Consider the following 15,597-nt stretch of genomic DNA (forward strand, 5'->3'; position numbering starts at 1 on the left):
AGAAAATTAAAGAAAAAACAAGCGAAATCGGATACCGTAGATACGCCGCTACATTGAACACGAATATAAACACTAGATATCAGACGTTCAATAATGAGAATGATCACTCATTTTAGCAATTTCAGGATTGTTGGTAACAAAACATAGGCATCGTCTATTTCAATGGTTTTACTTCGTCGATACTTTTTTTTCGCATTTGTCAAACGAGAACGATCCCCTCGATATTTTTCAAGATTTAATTGCTTTTCAAGCTAAGTGTATCGCTTTAATAATTAATAGCTTTAATCTTCGTTTTTACTATCATCTAGTGCATACGCAATTAACAATTTTAGCGCCAAACTATGGTATATTGTTGCCAAAGGTAAGGAACATTTGCGAAAAGTGACAAGTGACATGATATGATAGATAAAATATAATATAACATAATGCTACGGCGTCTTATTATTCGCATCGCGAGAGAACTTTATCTCAAAATAAATTAATAAATTCTTACAAACTGTTGAATTTTCCTGCAGAAACCCTGTGTGAGATGTTTCACACGTTGAAAAAATTGTATACTTATTTGTAAAAATAATTTTATCATGTTCCGCGATGATTAATAATTTTTAGCACAGATATTTTCCTTCTACTCTTCTACTACTACTATAGTACGGTACATTGCGGTACGGTAAGGGGTGGAGCATCAGTGACATTTGATTGGTCGACAACTTGCGCACTTTGCACAGTGCCCTATAGTGGGATGAAGGGATCACTGTATAAAATAGGCACGTCCTAGCAGCAAGGTTTAAGATTCAAGGTTCAGTATTACTGTAAGAGTGGAATAGTTCGTGTGGTTCATTCGTACGACGTTGTCAGTATCAGAAATGTTGCCGATGCAAACGATTAATCCAATGTCGTCGGTTCCATCGACGTCGCGTGGCATTCAAGAACGATGTGATCTTCGTTTTGAAACAGCAAGACTCTTGACTTTTCGAAACTGGCCTGTATATGTTGCCATTCCCCTTGCAGCAGCAGGATTCTTTTATACGGGCACATCGAATACAATCAAATGTTTCGTGTGTCAAGTGAAGTTAAATTACCGTTTAGAGCCTAATACTCCCATGCAAATTCACAAGGCATATTCACCAGAGTGCGGATTCGTCCGCAATCAAAATTGCGGCAATGTGCCAATGAAAAGACAGAGCCGCTTGGGATCAAGAACAGTTAGCAAAGAAGCAAATTCGAAATATGATACTTACGAATCCAGATTAGGCACATTCGCAACATGGCCTAATACACATATAAAAAGTGAAGAATTAGCCGATGCAGGCTTCTACTTCAACGGAGTAAATGATACGGTTGTCTGTCACCATTGTGGAATTGCTATGGACAATTGGAGTCCAGGAGAAGATCCGTGGAATCGACATGCAATTTCGTCTCCTGGATGTTGTTATACAATCAAAGCACGGGGTTTGGAATATATTAAGAATGTAACAGGCCAAGACTTCTACGAAACTCCTACAGAAGTAAGTAGAAAAACTTACACCCTGAACCATATGTATAATTAATAATTCCAATATATACTTATGTACATTATATTTATTACAGGCACGAATAGAAACTACAGTTGGCAATCATGAGAGATCCCATGATGAAAATGAAACTGACGAGATGACTCTCGTTGAGAAATGTGGTAAGTAGTGAAAATAAAAATACAGATAGATCATTTTTTCTTTAATTTGTATGAAATCCGTATACGTATAACAAATTTGTAATATATATTATATTTAAATATACTGTTTACTATTTTAGCTGCTCTGGAACAAGAAAATCAGGAATTGGAGGATGCTCGATCGTGTAAAGTTTGCATGAGACGAGAAGCAACAATTGCATTCCTACCTTGCGGACATCTCGCAACATGTAATTATTGCGCCCCTGCTTTTCTGAAATGCATAATTTGCCGGGAAGAAGTTAAAGCTGTAGTTCGTATAGCTTCTGCTTAATGCATGCACATGTATATATATATATGTAATTATGTATAAATAATAATAATTTTTAACAAATATTAAAACATTAAAACGTAATATTAAAATGTGTGATAATATGCAAATAGAAACATATTATTAATCTAATCTTATACGTTTTTTCTGTATATTTTTGACTTTTCTTTTATTTTAACTGTTACTTAATTAAACATTAATCTGAGTCATGTATCTTCTCTTACCTGAATAAAGTTAACTTATTTTTTAGTAATCTAACTAATTGTTCCTTGTTTTATTCCCCTTATTGTTAGTAAAATGAAACTGTATTATACATATATATTTCTAATCATAAAAGTCATAGCTTACTTTTTCTCTTATTGTACTTTCATTCTTTATGCTTCGCTTGTAATCTTCTCTATTTAAAAATAGCTACCGCAAGAAAAAGATCAAAGACAAAAACATTTAACGCTAAAGGAGAAACTATCAAGGGCTAAATCTGATAAAGACAGTAGCTCATCTTTATCCAGTATACACATATTTATGTTTCTAATTTCTGTATGATTAAGTTAAAATTACATACAATTATTATATAATTTACTAAATAGTATCAAAACAATATTGCGGTGACAACTTTATAGGAAGGTACTTACTGTCTCATTCTACTACTAGTTTTACTGAATTACTTAATAAATCTAAATTTAAAATGAATAAAAATTAATAATTAGGAAACCGGAAATTTCTAAAGGAGCGTTCAGACGATCAATATTTATTATCAATACTATTGTCAATATATTAGGTTCTCAATATTGTATTGACAATGTACAGAGTATTTAATTTTGGAAAACTAAGGCCAAAGAGCGGTTGTAGATGACATATGTATACACTCATACAGAAAAGTAATTCAATACTGATATTTAAAACATTTCAAGCTCATCAAAATCGTTGCAGCATTTATCCAATTAACTGTGTTCGACGCGTATACACGACATTGCTTGATTTTAATTACGCATCCCGTAGGAGATTTTGAAAACTCAATTCCGCAGTTAACTGATGAAGATCGAAGATAGACAGAGGAACGAAATTGGGTACAGAAAGTCGGATCTCGCAACAATGTTCGTCTCTCTCTAATGAAATCTTTGTTAAATTTCTTAGGTGGAAAATCGTACACCGTTTGTCACAGTAGCTTTACAAGAATGCGAACGAATGAATCTACTGTGTGAAGAACTTAGAAGATCCCTGCAAGAATTAGAATTAGGCTTAAAAGTAATGACAAATTTTTATGCATTTTTACATCTTTGCTGTATACTTTTTTTACGCAAATGCTACATGGTCTCTCGCATGCACGACAACTTCTAACAAAAAGGAAATTTCTCTCTGCCCCTACCGTCGGTGTACGCATTGTATAGACCTGCAGAGTATGCGTGAATTTTAATAATTTAATATTTGTAATATTTGTATATTTTTATAATTTGATAATTTAATATAATAATTAAGATAATTTGGTCCAATTCCTCGCTTACCCTCGTTACCCTCGCTTTTCTACCGAAAAGTGTGAACAACGAATCCGCGTCCTTAGTTCAGAAACGGTTCACCCACATCGAGCTTTCCTCCTAAATAGTTCCAGATGGTTCAATCACTTCTATTCTACTCCTCGGAGAGTCAAGTCACTGCTCTTACACTCCTCGGACAGTCAAGTACTTCGCTCTAACATACCTCGGACTGTTCTATCGCTCATCGGGCAGTCACGATCTTGGGATATAACGCGCTACACTATCAACCCTCGGCTTAAACATTGTACTTTCGGCCGACATCAAAACTTTTTCTGTCTATGTTGTAATCTGGTGTAAATATATCTATCTTATATAACTGTAGACTACAGTTATTCAACCACAAAGACCCCTATTATCCCAAAAGAAATAAGGGGATCGCCCTGCTCGCGGTGTCGATTCGTGTAATCGTAACGGGAATTTACGATTCCCGTTGACGCGCCTCAACGCGATCGCGTCTCCCCGCGACTGGACGAAAATACAGGCTCTTTAGTTCACATTTTTGTTCCATATACTTACCTATTAATTAAAATAATTAAATTAAAACTTTACTGATATTTGAGCACCCTTACAGACTTATCAAGTCACGCGTTCTTTGGGTACATTCGGTACGTGGTCGGAAATGTTCGGCATTACTAATTTTTAATTCCTTGTAACTGTTTTATTATTAATCATTGTAGGAAAAAAATACGTGTCACATATCTTTCTTTCCTAAATTCATTTACATAATTACTGAATAGAGTGCAAGTACCGAATTCTTGGAAAGTCACCTCTACCGTTATCTTCCATTCCTTTTTCTGGTCCCGATCGTTATACATACTGTATACTCAATAATGCTTGCCTATTACCTTTAGTTATACTGTTTATTGTGATATATGTAATAATGCTGCATTTTTATATTACTATATTTTATATCTTTTTTATATATGTAAATAATTTTGATCGTATAAGAGCAATAAAAGATAGATCTCTATATTTGAAAATTTGAACGTCACGTTCAAGATCAGGTTTCAAGGTCACCGCAACGTACAACACACTAGCACATAGTATGTTCTCCTTCGTGTTATGCAATTTTTTCTGAAACATCTCGTGACATTCGTGTTTTTGGAGATATTTCAGCGGTTCACGATAAACCGGACACACTGTATATATGTTTATCAGTAAAATATTCTAATTATTGCGTGTTTTACAAAACACAAAGATTAAAAAAAGAGCCAGAATTCTGTTGTCTTAGAAAACTCTCTCGTTAAAAATTTATTAAAATAAATTACTATTAGTAACTGTAGCGTTAATTTTAAATTAATCACGATATTAATGAAATATTTAATAGAGATACAACTTACAGAGTGGTTTCAAACTTTTAGCTGGTAATGTATGTGCATTTCATTTAAAAATGACAAACGGAAACATTCGATAATTACACAAAAGGATCCCATGCACAATTGCATAGGCGTCGTTCCCCCTACGCGACCCCTGACGTACCGGAAATCGAATATCGCTGAGACAATGTATCTAGATACTAAATCAAAACTAAAAATGTTTCATCTTTTACCCTTCCTAAATCATTCTTTTACTAATATATTTGTGAGATCTTTCTGATTAGGATGAATCCAAACAAATAATTTTGATTATATTTACTTATTAATACGTCTTTAATTATTATTTATATAGTAAGCAAATATGCCTATTGGTTAATTTTATTGATCACAAATCAAAAATAGAAAATTTAGGTATTTGAATTAAAGGTCTCAGCTTAGGATTAGGTTGAGATTAGGTTTAATGTTTGCCTGGCGCGCCGGCCTCGACACAAGAACTGGCGCGCCGGGGTTGAGGGCCCTCGGGGCCGTCCTCCCAAACTGGGACGTTTGGCTGGACGGCGGCGCGCCTCCCCTGACCTATAGAGTGACGCAGGTGCTCACGGGGCACGGATGCTTCGGCGAGTATCTGCGGCGGATCGGAAAGGAGGCGACCGCGCGTTGCCATCACTGTGACGCAAGAGTGGACTCGGCGCAGCACACCCTGGAACAGTGCCCGGCGTGGGCAGCGCTGCGACACTCTCTCATCGGGGAAATAGGGCTCGACCTCTCGCCACCGGCGATCTTTAAGGCGCTGTTGACGAGCGAGAGAGGCAGGAAGGCCGTAACCTCTTTCTGCGAGCAAGTGATGCTGCGGAAAGAGGCGTCGGAGCGGGAGAGGGAACGGGCCTCCTATCCCGAGAGGATCGGCCGAAGAGGACGCGGCGGTGCCCGTGGACGCGCCTATATGGGGCGCGGGTGAGCCGTAGCGACCTCCGAAGGGGAATGAAGTTAGGCGCTGGACCTTCCAGCACCCGGGAGATACCAAACAGTCCGGTTGGGGATCCGGACGCCCTCTGAGAGAGGGAGAGACGTAGTATAGACGGAATATTGCGCGGCGTGGGGGCCGGTGTGTCGCCGCAGCGGTTCCTGGGCTCCCCTCGACGCAGTAGAGACAGTCTTCGTGAAGGTTTTAGTCGGTTGGAGTCCGACACTACCACGCCGCCCTCCCCCCTAGAGGCGGCGGGTGTCCGTGCGGATTTCCTCCACGGAAAAATAAAAAAAAAAAAAGGTTTAATGTTTGCCGTATGCTTCGACTCTCAGTCGCTCTTTTTCTTTCACTCGCATTTCCTCTTCTACGTTGGGCATATCTAAGAACTCAAGAACTTTTAGAACAGTCTCTATATGCCTATAATTGCAACATTTGATTTCCGATTTCCGTGCAATCACCGAATGTTTCTTATATGTGTTTCTGTAACCTAATTTCCAAATTGTATGTTATATAAAATACTTTAAAATATATCATAAAGAAAGAAATCATTGTAGAATTATACCATACGATGAGTGCAATGACAAAGCGACATTCTCCTATGATACCATTTTAATATCTTTTTACAGTGTGATATCGTTGGACTATAACTTTATTTAGTCATGACTGATAGTGTAACTTTTTAATTAACTTTATGACCACTAAATTGGTGTATTTTATTACAATATTGTACTTTATAAAAGCGGAAATGGAATCGCAATTAATTGGGGACAATTCCAGGTAAGGAATAACTGGTAATAACAACAACAAAAAAGAAAACGCGTTGCTAAAGTCAAAAAGGGAGATTTGTCCGTTCGGTCATTTAGCGATGTTCTTCACAGAGAGATCTGCGCGTTCTGTTGGCTAAGTGTTAAAAAAAGTAAAAAAGCCAACACCACACGGAGTTCCCAAGCGGTCACCCATCTAAGTATTACCCGTGCCCAGCGCTGCTTGACTTTCGTAATCGGACGAGAACGAGTATTTTTTTTTTTTTTTAATAGTTTATTTAGCCAAGATTTGTTTTTTTTTTTTATACATTTTTGAGATTCACAATAGACAATGAATTTGAGTATAGTGTGTTAGGCAAAAGTACCGATACGCGACGGTACGACGTAGCCATGCTCTATTATGTGTCATGGTTTTTCGGTTTTTGTGTTTATTTTTGTTTTTTGGATTTAAGTCGCTATGGAGCGTGGTTTTTGTGTATTCTTGTTTGTGTTGTATTTTGTCCTGAAACTTGGCCGCAAAACAGGACTCTTCGGTGGTTTACTTTTGTGCGTTGTGGGATTTTGGGGGGGGGGAGGTGGCGGGATGATAGGGGCGGGGAGGGAGATGTTAAATTGGATTATTTACAATGATTACAGTATTTACATATTTACAGTATTTACATCTAGGTTACCCGGTGGTAGAATTGGTTTTTATCGAATTGGTAGTTTTCACTTATATTTTATTATGGGTTTGGAATCCACCAATATTTTTCTGTGTTTTTTCTGTGTTTGTCTTTAGTGTCTTTTAGGGGGAGGACCATGTTGTACCTCCACCTGGTGTCTGCGGTCTGTCCGTTTAAGTTTTCCTCGTAGAGTATTGTCTTTATCCCTATTTTTCTTTTTATGTGGAAAATTATCGGGATATTGTTTTGGTCTTGGACGTAATTTTTTTCTTCTAGGTATAGGTACCATACGATGAGTGCAATGACAAAGCGACATTCTCCTATGATAACCAAATTACTGTTAAAACTCTTGGAACATATTGCCGTACTTCTTCCATCATCATTAAATCAATTAGAATATGATCAATTTAAAACTATTGAAATAGTTATATACATTATATTCGAAATTGTTTATATTGAATGGAACTGCTTATAGAAAAAATTATAACTTTTCAAATTTATTGATGATAGATGAAGGGAGTTTCATAATCTTTTGAATTTTCAAACTTTAAATGCTGCTTTGTAATATAATGCCAGACAATTTGATTGTATATAATGTGAATAGTATATGTACGCTCACTTTTTCTTATGTATTAATTTCATTTTATTATTAAGTTGGTATGATTTTTTGAGAACGCGATGTAAACTTGTGAGGACTTATAAGCTTAAACGAAAGAGAGAGCGGAGTTCATAACCGCGAAAACGAGCAACGAAGTATTGTCTGAACTAGAAGTCATGTCACCCCATAAAGGAAGCAATAAATAATTGCATTAGATTTGATATATATAAATCTAATTAATTAGTAGCTATGTAAATGCTCTAATAAGTACAATGATGTACAAATATTTTTTATAGCTACTGAATGTGCGAGTATCTTCTTATATATATATATATGTCGGGTTAACTTTATGATTAGGGGTTAGATTTATGATCAATTTATTTTATTAGGGTGACGATATTCATAGGGCTCCAAATTTTCTTGTCTCAATTTAGAAATCAGTATATATTGAACAAATAGTACCTAATTGAGCAGTTGCAAAACACGAGAATATGTCTATATCAATCATGTTATATGAATTTAAGAAAGACATAAATACAACCATTGGTGTGAAAAACATTTACTATACTTATATTTTGTTATTTGAGGTTAATATTATGTTACGCTTGACGTTTCGAAGAAATTCTTAACATGACTTCTTAAAAAAAAGAGTAAAAGACTATTTATACAGTATGTCCCTTCTATCGATTTTTTTCACAAAATGGTCTGAGAAGTTAAAGGGTATAAAAAAACAAGTTTGCAATGTAATCAATTACAATTTTGTCTTTCAACGCTCTCAAATGAGATTAACAATTAATATAAATATCGTCAATTTCGTTTTATTCTTCCGATTATATCGTTATTTATTAATTATCATAGATTAATTATTATTGTTTCGAATGTTTATCATAATTGTTTAATAAAGTATTTACGAATTTATATTTATAACATCTTTTTCATATTTTTACTTATAACAGAGACGTATGCGGTTTCCTATGAAAATTTTATTACTTTTTATAAAAAGTCAATTTTTATCAAAATTAATTGCTGTAAAATTTCATTGTAAAATTAATATACATATATACCATGTCAAGGTAACGAAATCTCTGTTCTTTTATTTATATGAAATAATGTTTATATCTGCATAAACAATTATTTTTTATTTGTATGTTAAGAAATAAATATCTTATTATACTTCATTATTATACAATTTATTTAAATAAAAATAACCTTGTCGTAAGATGTACAAGGACTTTTAATCAGTTTGATAAGTAAATATAAATACAGATAGTTACTGATACAGTACATTACATAACAGCAATTTTAAATAACTTGTAGAAAATTTGAATGGTTTCAATGCTAGACGTATGGACGTAGTAAAGTGATTTAAGTTTATCTATAAAACTGATACATCTTTTTTAAATCATTTCTTCTGCTATTGTTTATGATGTGTTCTATGATACCTTATTTGAATCTGTGACCCACTTTCTTAATGCTTGAGATGTGCCACCGAGAAGCTAATAAGTTGAATTAATTTCACGAGGGAAAACTTTTAAAAACTCGTTTCCATGTGCAAAAGGCGAGGAGGTTTAACTCGTGCATTCATCTCGCATATAATACGTACCAACACCCGTGTATTCTCTCTTTCTCTATTTTACGGATTCTTTCATTTAATTGAGGCAAACTAGGTAAATATTTTCAGGACACGTTTTGTTACATTCACCTAGAACCTCAGATAGCCGTGCACTCTTCCTTCACGCACTAATCTTAAGCATTGGGTATATGCATGACTTAATTTCAACCTACTTTTAGAAATTTAGATTCTTACAATAAAAATTTATGCAAAATTTCCATCTTTGTAATACACTTCTACTAATTATCTATTTCAACGTTCTATACAATATTCATTACACCAATTATTTCATTCTCTTCGATATTGTTCGATATTGGCATTGTGTTTATTGGACTAAACGGTATTCTGCGAGAGCATTTTACTTTGTAAACGATGTTTAGAACGTGAATCGTTTTAAAGAGTGCTATTAGTGTTTAGAATATTGGCAAATAGAGTAGAATAGATTTTAATTAAATAACTTTAACTCAATAGACATTAAATAAAGTTTAACATACATACTAATTGTCAATAATAATTTTCTCGTATAAAAGGATAAATAAATGTAAGTAAGATAGAAAAAGAGTAAGATTGCGTGATTTTTGAATTGTGTTAAATAATGATTGTACAGGTAAATATTGCATTCAACGAATGTTACTCGCCTGAAACATCAAATTACAAAATCATTGACAGTATATCTATATCTTACATATACGTGTGATTGGTCTCAATTGTTTCATAAATTATGTTGCTCTTAAAATTTATACTTGCTGTTAAGAATAAGAAACGTTAAACCGTTCTACTTTTAGAAATGTTCATTATCTTGAAAAAATTGTTGCATGCAGTTATATTTAAGAAGTGAAATCAAAACTTAATATATGTGTTTTCATTCATACAAATTTTAAAAACCATACTTCCATTCTACCTTCTATTTTTCAAACGCCCTTTCCTTATAATTAGTTCTTTCCACTCACTCTTTTGTCCCATCTATCTTAATTAACTTAATTAACAAGGACGTTTTGTTAGAATGATCAAAATAAGATAACCTTCTATCAACAATCTCATTTTAAATCATAAAATATTACAACTTTCTGTCCATAAATAAGTAACGATAATTTAAACAACTTTCAAAAACGCTTCCTCTGGATTTTCGTCAATTTACCACGCTAATTACGCGAGTGTATAAAAGAAGTAATTTGTGGCTAAACAAGTTCGGGAGAAGAGAAAGAAAAATATTGCAATTTGAAAAATGCGAATTAACTTGGGCAAGTAATTTTCATGTATATTGCGTCCCTCAGAAGATATTTCCACTTCAGGGTGGATTTGTTTGTTCCTGATGTGTGTATTATTGCAATGTTTTATCAGAGTATGAAGTACAGTACAGAGTATGGAGTTAGATATGTGACGATTTTTATAAGAAAACGAGATGAATTTAACATTAAAAGCATGTTTAACGCGTTTAGTACCGAATATTTTTTTAGCTCGTGAGAAAGGGGTTGACTTTAATTATATGTTAACAGTAGAAACATATTTTCCGAATATGTTTTGTAAAACGGAAATAATGCCAATTTTATCGAAAACATATTTATTGTTTAATGAATTAATAATTTAATGCATTATATATATACAATGTGCATGAACACTTAAATACCTTTTTTACTTTTAATGATACCGCAGCATCTTTAAAGCATATAACATGTATGAATAATTGGAAAGGTAGAGTATTGTTAGATAAAGAGATTTTACACGCTCATTTTTTCTTAAATCTTGGAAGGTCACTATTATTTTTTGAAAGTGGAGTAATTATTCTTTTCTATCGTATTTTTTAATGCTGAAATACATTGAAATACAGTCGAGGAACAAAAATAAATGAATAGGTAGTGGAAATAAATGACCTTGAATATTTAATAAGTAATATAATAGCCACAATTATATTTATACAACTTTAACAATCAATATTGTTTGAACAATTTAAAGCTATGTACAACTTTTAACCAGTAATACAACCAAAAGTGTATTCGTTATTCCAAGAAAGGATCATACCTGTTAACAACAGCAAAGAATGCTTACTTAGTTGCTGTAATGAAAGTGAAGTATAAAATGTATATCATTCTAATAACTGTATGTAATACACTGTGTATGATAAATAAATATATACTATAATAAAACGAAAGAAAAGGGGAGCAAAAACAATAGAGAATTAAAAACCTCGCTTGACGATAGACATAAAATCACAGTTTTGTAGCCAAGAGGTCACAATTTCGATTCCCATGAGAAGTCTCCTCATCTTTTCTCTGTTCTAATGTGCAAATATTTTATGTATATGTACAAAAGTTCAACAGAATTATGTAATAATGAATCTAATTTTACGAAATATATATAATAATAACGTTTGTATACCGTCTTAATCTTCCACGATGAATTACATTATACGTGCCATGTCTGTTTTCATGACTACCTTGATATGATGTTAAATTGACATTTTATTCAAGATCCCACACAAGTAGCTAAAACTTGTTAAAGCTTCAAACCAGTAGGAACTAGAAAATGTTTTCATGAAAATTAAATAATGCATATCCCTGTTACAAAACTGAAGAAGCTTAAAAAGCTTCAAACCCACTTTTATTTTTTTCAGTTGACCTATATGTTCAATTCCCCGAAAAAAAATTTTTCCGCGCCTGCCTACCTTTTATTTTTTTAATAGATATAATAACATGGACACGTTTTAAATAATAAAAACTTTATTACAAAAAAGAAAAAAACAAAAAACTGAAAACTACAATTAATAGAATAATAATAAGGTTTCGCTATATCATATACGTGCGTTATGATACGAAGCTTTATTTATTTGTAGATATTATGGTATGAAAATTAATATTTTATTAAAAACTGTTGACACCTTCTCCGGCAATAGTTCACGTCTCCCAGGTTGAAAACCGCTGTACTAATCGATGCGACTTTTTGTTCTCTTCTCTAATATTTTCTCTTTCCTGAATCATAAACCTCTTTTGTAATAGCCAAATAACCTGCGACTTGCCCCCTTACTATACAAGCTGATTAAAGCTGATTTTCATCAAAAAATTAATATTTTAGACATATCAATTAAAAAATCCATTTAACGTGTAATCTCAAGAGATAAATCCCATAGCAAGTACTTCAATACCTGCTTCGAAATCAAGAAATAAATATTAGTTTAAATGATGTTTTAACTTTAATTTTGTCAAATTTAGTATATGAAATACCAGAAAACGAAATGCATAATCTAGTGTTTCGTGTTGTTCTGACATTTTGTAGAAAATCTTGTTACATGTTCGTTATTTGTTAACTAATTGTGAATTAATAATATATTTTTTAATTAGATTATTAATTTAATTTAATATTTGGCGAATCTCTTATCTGTTTGGTGAATCTATAATCGTAGCAAGATGCTGTTAGATGTTCGAACTTGAAGATCAAGGTGTTTTGATTGATTTGAAGTGCAGCCATTAAGTGGAAGCGTTTAATCCGCGATTGGTCGGTAAAAGAGTTCATGCGTGACTAAGTAATTGCGGAGTATTTAGGAAGGGCAGGAAGGCCGTAGCCTCCTTCAGCGAGCTAGTTATGCTGTTGTTGGCGGCGGTGTAGTGGTCGAGGGAGCTGGCTTCCCATCCCGAGAGGATTGGCCGACAAGGGCGCGGCGGTGCCCGTGGACGCGCCTACACGAGGCACGCGAGTGCCGCCGCGACCATCGAAAGGGGTTGAAATTAGGTGCCCGACCCTCCAGGACCCGGGAGCCGCCAAGCAGTCCGGTTGGGAATCCGGACGGCCCCTGGGAGAGTGCGCGACGAGACATGGCAGTACGCCGCGCCATTTACGGTCAGAATGTTGTTCGCGGGGGGCCCGGTGTGTCTCCACAGCGGTTCCCGGGTTCGGTTGGAGTCCGAACTACCACGCCGCTCTTCCCCCTAGAAGCGGTAGGTGTCCGTGCGGATTTCCTCCACGAAAAAAAAAAAAAAAAAAGGAAAAAAGTATTTGCAGAGTATTTGAAGATCGACGAACTAGTCAACTGGAATATGAGACGATTGATATGACCTCATTAGATACCATAAGTTAGGATTTGAAGTAAACGAGGTAATTGCTAATTTTACTTAAGTAATTACGAACATATCCTACCCAAAGGGAACTAACTGTGTAATATTAAATAAAGGAAAGGTCTTTTCGTGTTTTTTAGAAACTGCTTTTAGAAATAATTGATTAAAAATTTTATTAAACTTCTCGAGATGATATTGAGACATCTCAAAATTCAAGAAACTTACTAAATCTAAAATCGATATTATCGCTTACTAATATTATTTGAACGATTCAAAGTTGAATTTACATAAAATAATTTGAGAACATATTTTACAAAATAACTCGATGCTTTTCATTCACATAAAGCTATATAAATGCATGATATATTTGAAATTTTAAATTTATACTTTTATAATTATAAATGGAATTTTAAATGCATACTTGGGCAAATTTGATTTAAAATAATGGATTATTTCGACTTTATTTTTAATTTAGATATGACATAGCGAAAGGAACTTTATTTTGTGTCAAAATTAAATAAATAATTAAATAATAATTTTCAACAAAATCTTCTACTTTAATTCTCTTCCAAATAAAATAACGAGCATTAAATATTATTTCAAAACAACATCTAACCAAATAAGGTAGGTGATATATCATTTAAATTATTATTTTTCAAATATAGATGACACCCATAAAACGGCAGTTAGGTTTCGAAAGAATTCCATGTTATCCGAATCCCTCTTATGTGAAACAAAGAATTACTGCAAAAATGGGGATTAGGTTCCATCAGTTAACAAAAGTATATTATATTTTCATACCTATAAGAAACATGTTACTAAAAAAATTAGTAATTAAATTAAAGTATTACATATTAATATGATGTATGTTAGTTTATAAATAGTTTAAAATAAAAGAGGCCATTGATTTTTTATCTGAAACGCTCTCAGTTGCTATTTCGATACAGTGAACAAATTTTCGAGTGCAAATGGTTAATACTCCATTGAAATGAACTAGAAATAAATTACAAATTTTAATATTTTTACACACGTTTTCTTGAATGAAAATTAAAAAAATCTCATTGCGTACCGTTACGTGCAGGTGCAGGAATTTGCCCAATTCTTGAACCGTGTATTATCTGTGTATCTGAGTGCATATTCGTGTTGTAAGAGCACCGTGTTACACGTGGGATACCTTTATTTTATTTAAATGATTCTCAAGTCTGGATGTAATAATAATACTATAATAACATAATAATTGTAGAATATAAACAGAATAAACGTATGAATTAAACAAAAATATATTTTAGATAATCTCATAAGAATTTTGTAGATACAATTTAATTTAGGAATAGTGTGTAAATTCTGAATTTAAAAAGCTATTCTGGAATCATGATCATGAATATATTAATTTAATACTCTCTTGCATAAATGAAATGTCAGAAAGGGGACAGTAGTAATTATACTGCGAATATTTAAGCATTTATGGAAAATTTAAACGTGGAAAGATTTAGATTCTATAAGACATAAAGGTAAATATATAAAATATTCAAATTAAAGTAATGATGCTATGAAATAGTAGTATTTCTCTCTTTGCATTTGTTATTTATAATAAATACATTTATAATAAACATATATAATTCTGGCACCCTATAAATTTAATTTGGAAGATCGTATGAATGTTTATTTGCATTGTTATTATATTCTGTTTAAAACACAATTTAAATTTTAAATGGTTAATCCTCGAGTTCGGTTCTTAATTCTACGGTATTTAATTTTAATTCTTATTGTATATTTTACTCGATAAATGTCACGTTATCGTAAATTAAAATGAAATGCTCTAGAATTAAGTAATTCGATGATGTGAACTGAAGATCAAGTATACTGTGAAGGAAAATGAACAAGTACTTTTACAAATAACTTTCTATTCAAATCTTTCAAGATGCGAGAAAGCTATAAAGACAAAGCGCTGTACATCTCTCGGAACATCGTTTTATTGTACGTTAAAAATTCCCTGTCCTGCTATCGCTTCATACAAACGACTACACATTCCGTGTTTCAGCAATCTCCTAATATCAAGCATAGCAGTAAGCAAGCATAAGTCGGACATATTACGCAAGACTATAGCAAAGGAGAGCAATG

General features: G+C 33.2%; 1 protein-coding gene across 1 annotated transcript; it reads left to right on the forward strand.

The window, feature by feature from the left end:
• The first annotated feature begins 863 nt into the window (after positions 1-863).
• Positions 864-1,982, forward strand: LOC132915342 (E3 ubiquitin-protein ligase XIAP-like). The gene is made up of 3 exons (XM_060975145.1): positions 864-1,505; positions 1,588-1,672; positions 1,792-1,982. The coding sequence occupies exons 1-3, from the start codon at positions 864-866 to the stop codon at positions 1,980-1,982; spliced, it is 918 nt and encodes a 305-aa protein (XP_060831128.1).
• The last annotated feature ends 13,615 nt before the right edge of the window (positions 1,983-15,597 follow it).

Source organism: Bombus pascuorum, chromosome 16, assembly GCF_905332965.1.
Source record: "Bombus pascuorum chromosome 16, iyBomPasc1.1, whole genome shotgun sequence".
NCBI classification, from domain to species: domain Eukaryota; kingdom Metazoa; phylum Arthropoda; class Insecta; order Hymenoptera; family Apidae; genus Bombus; species Bombus pascuorum.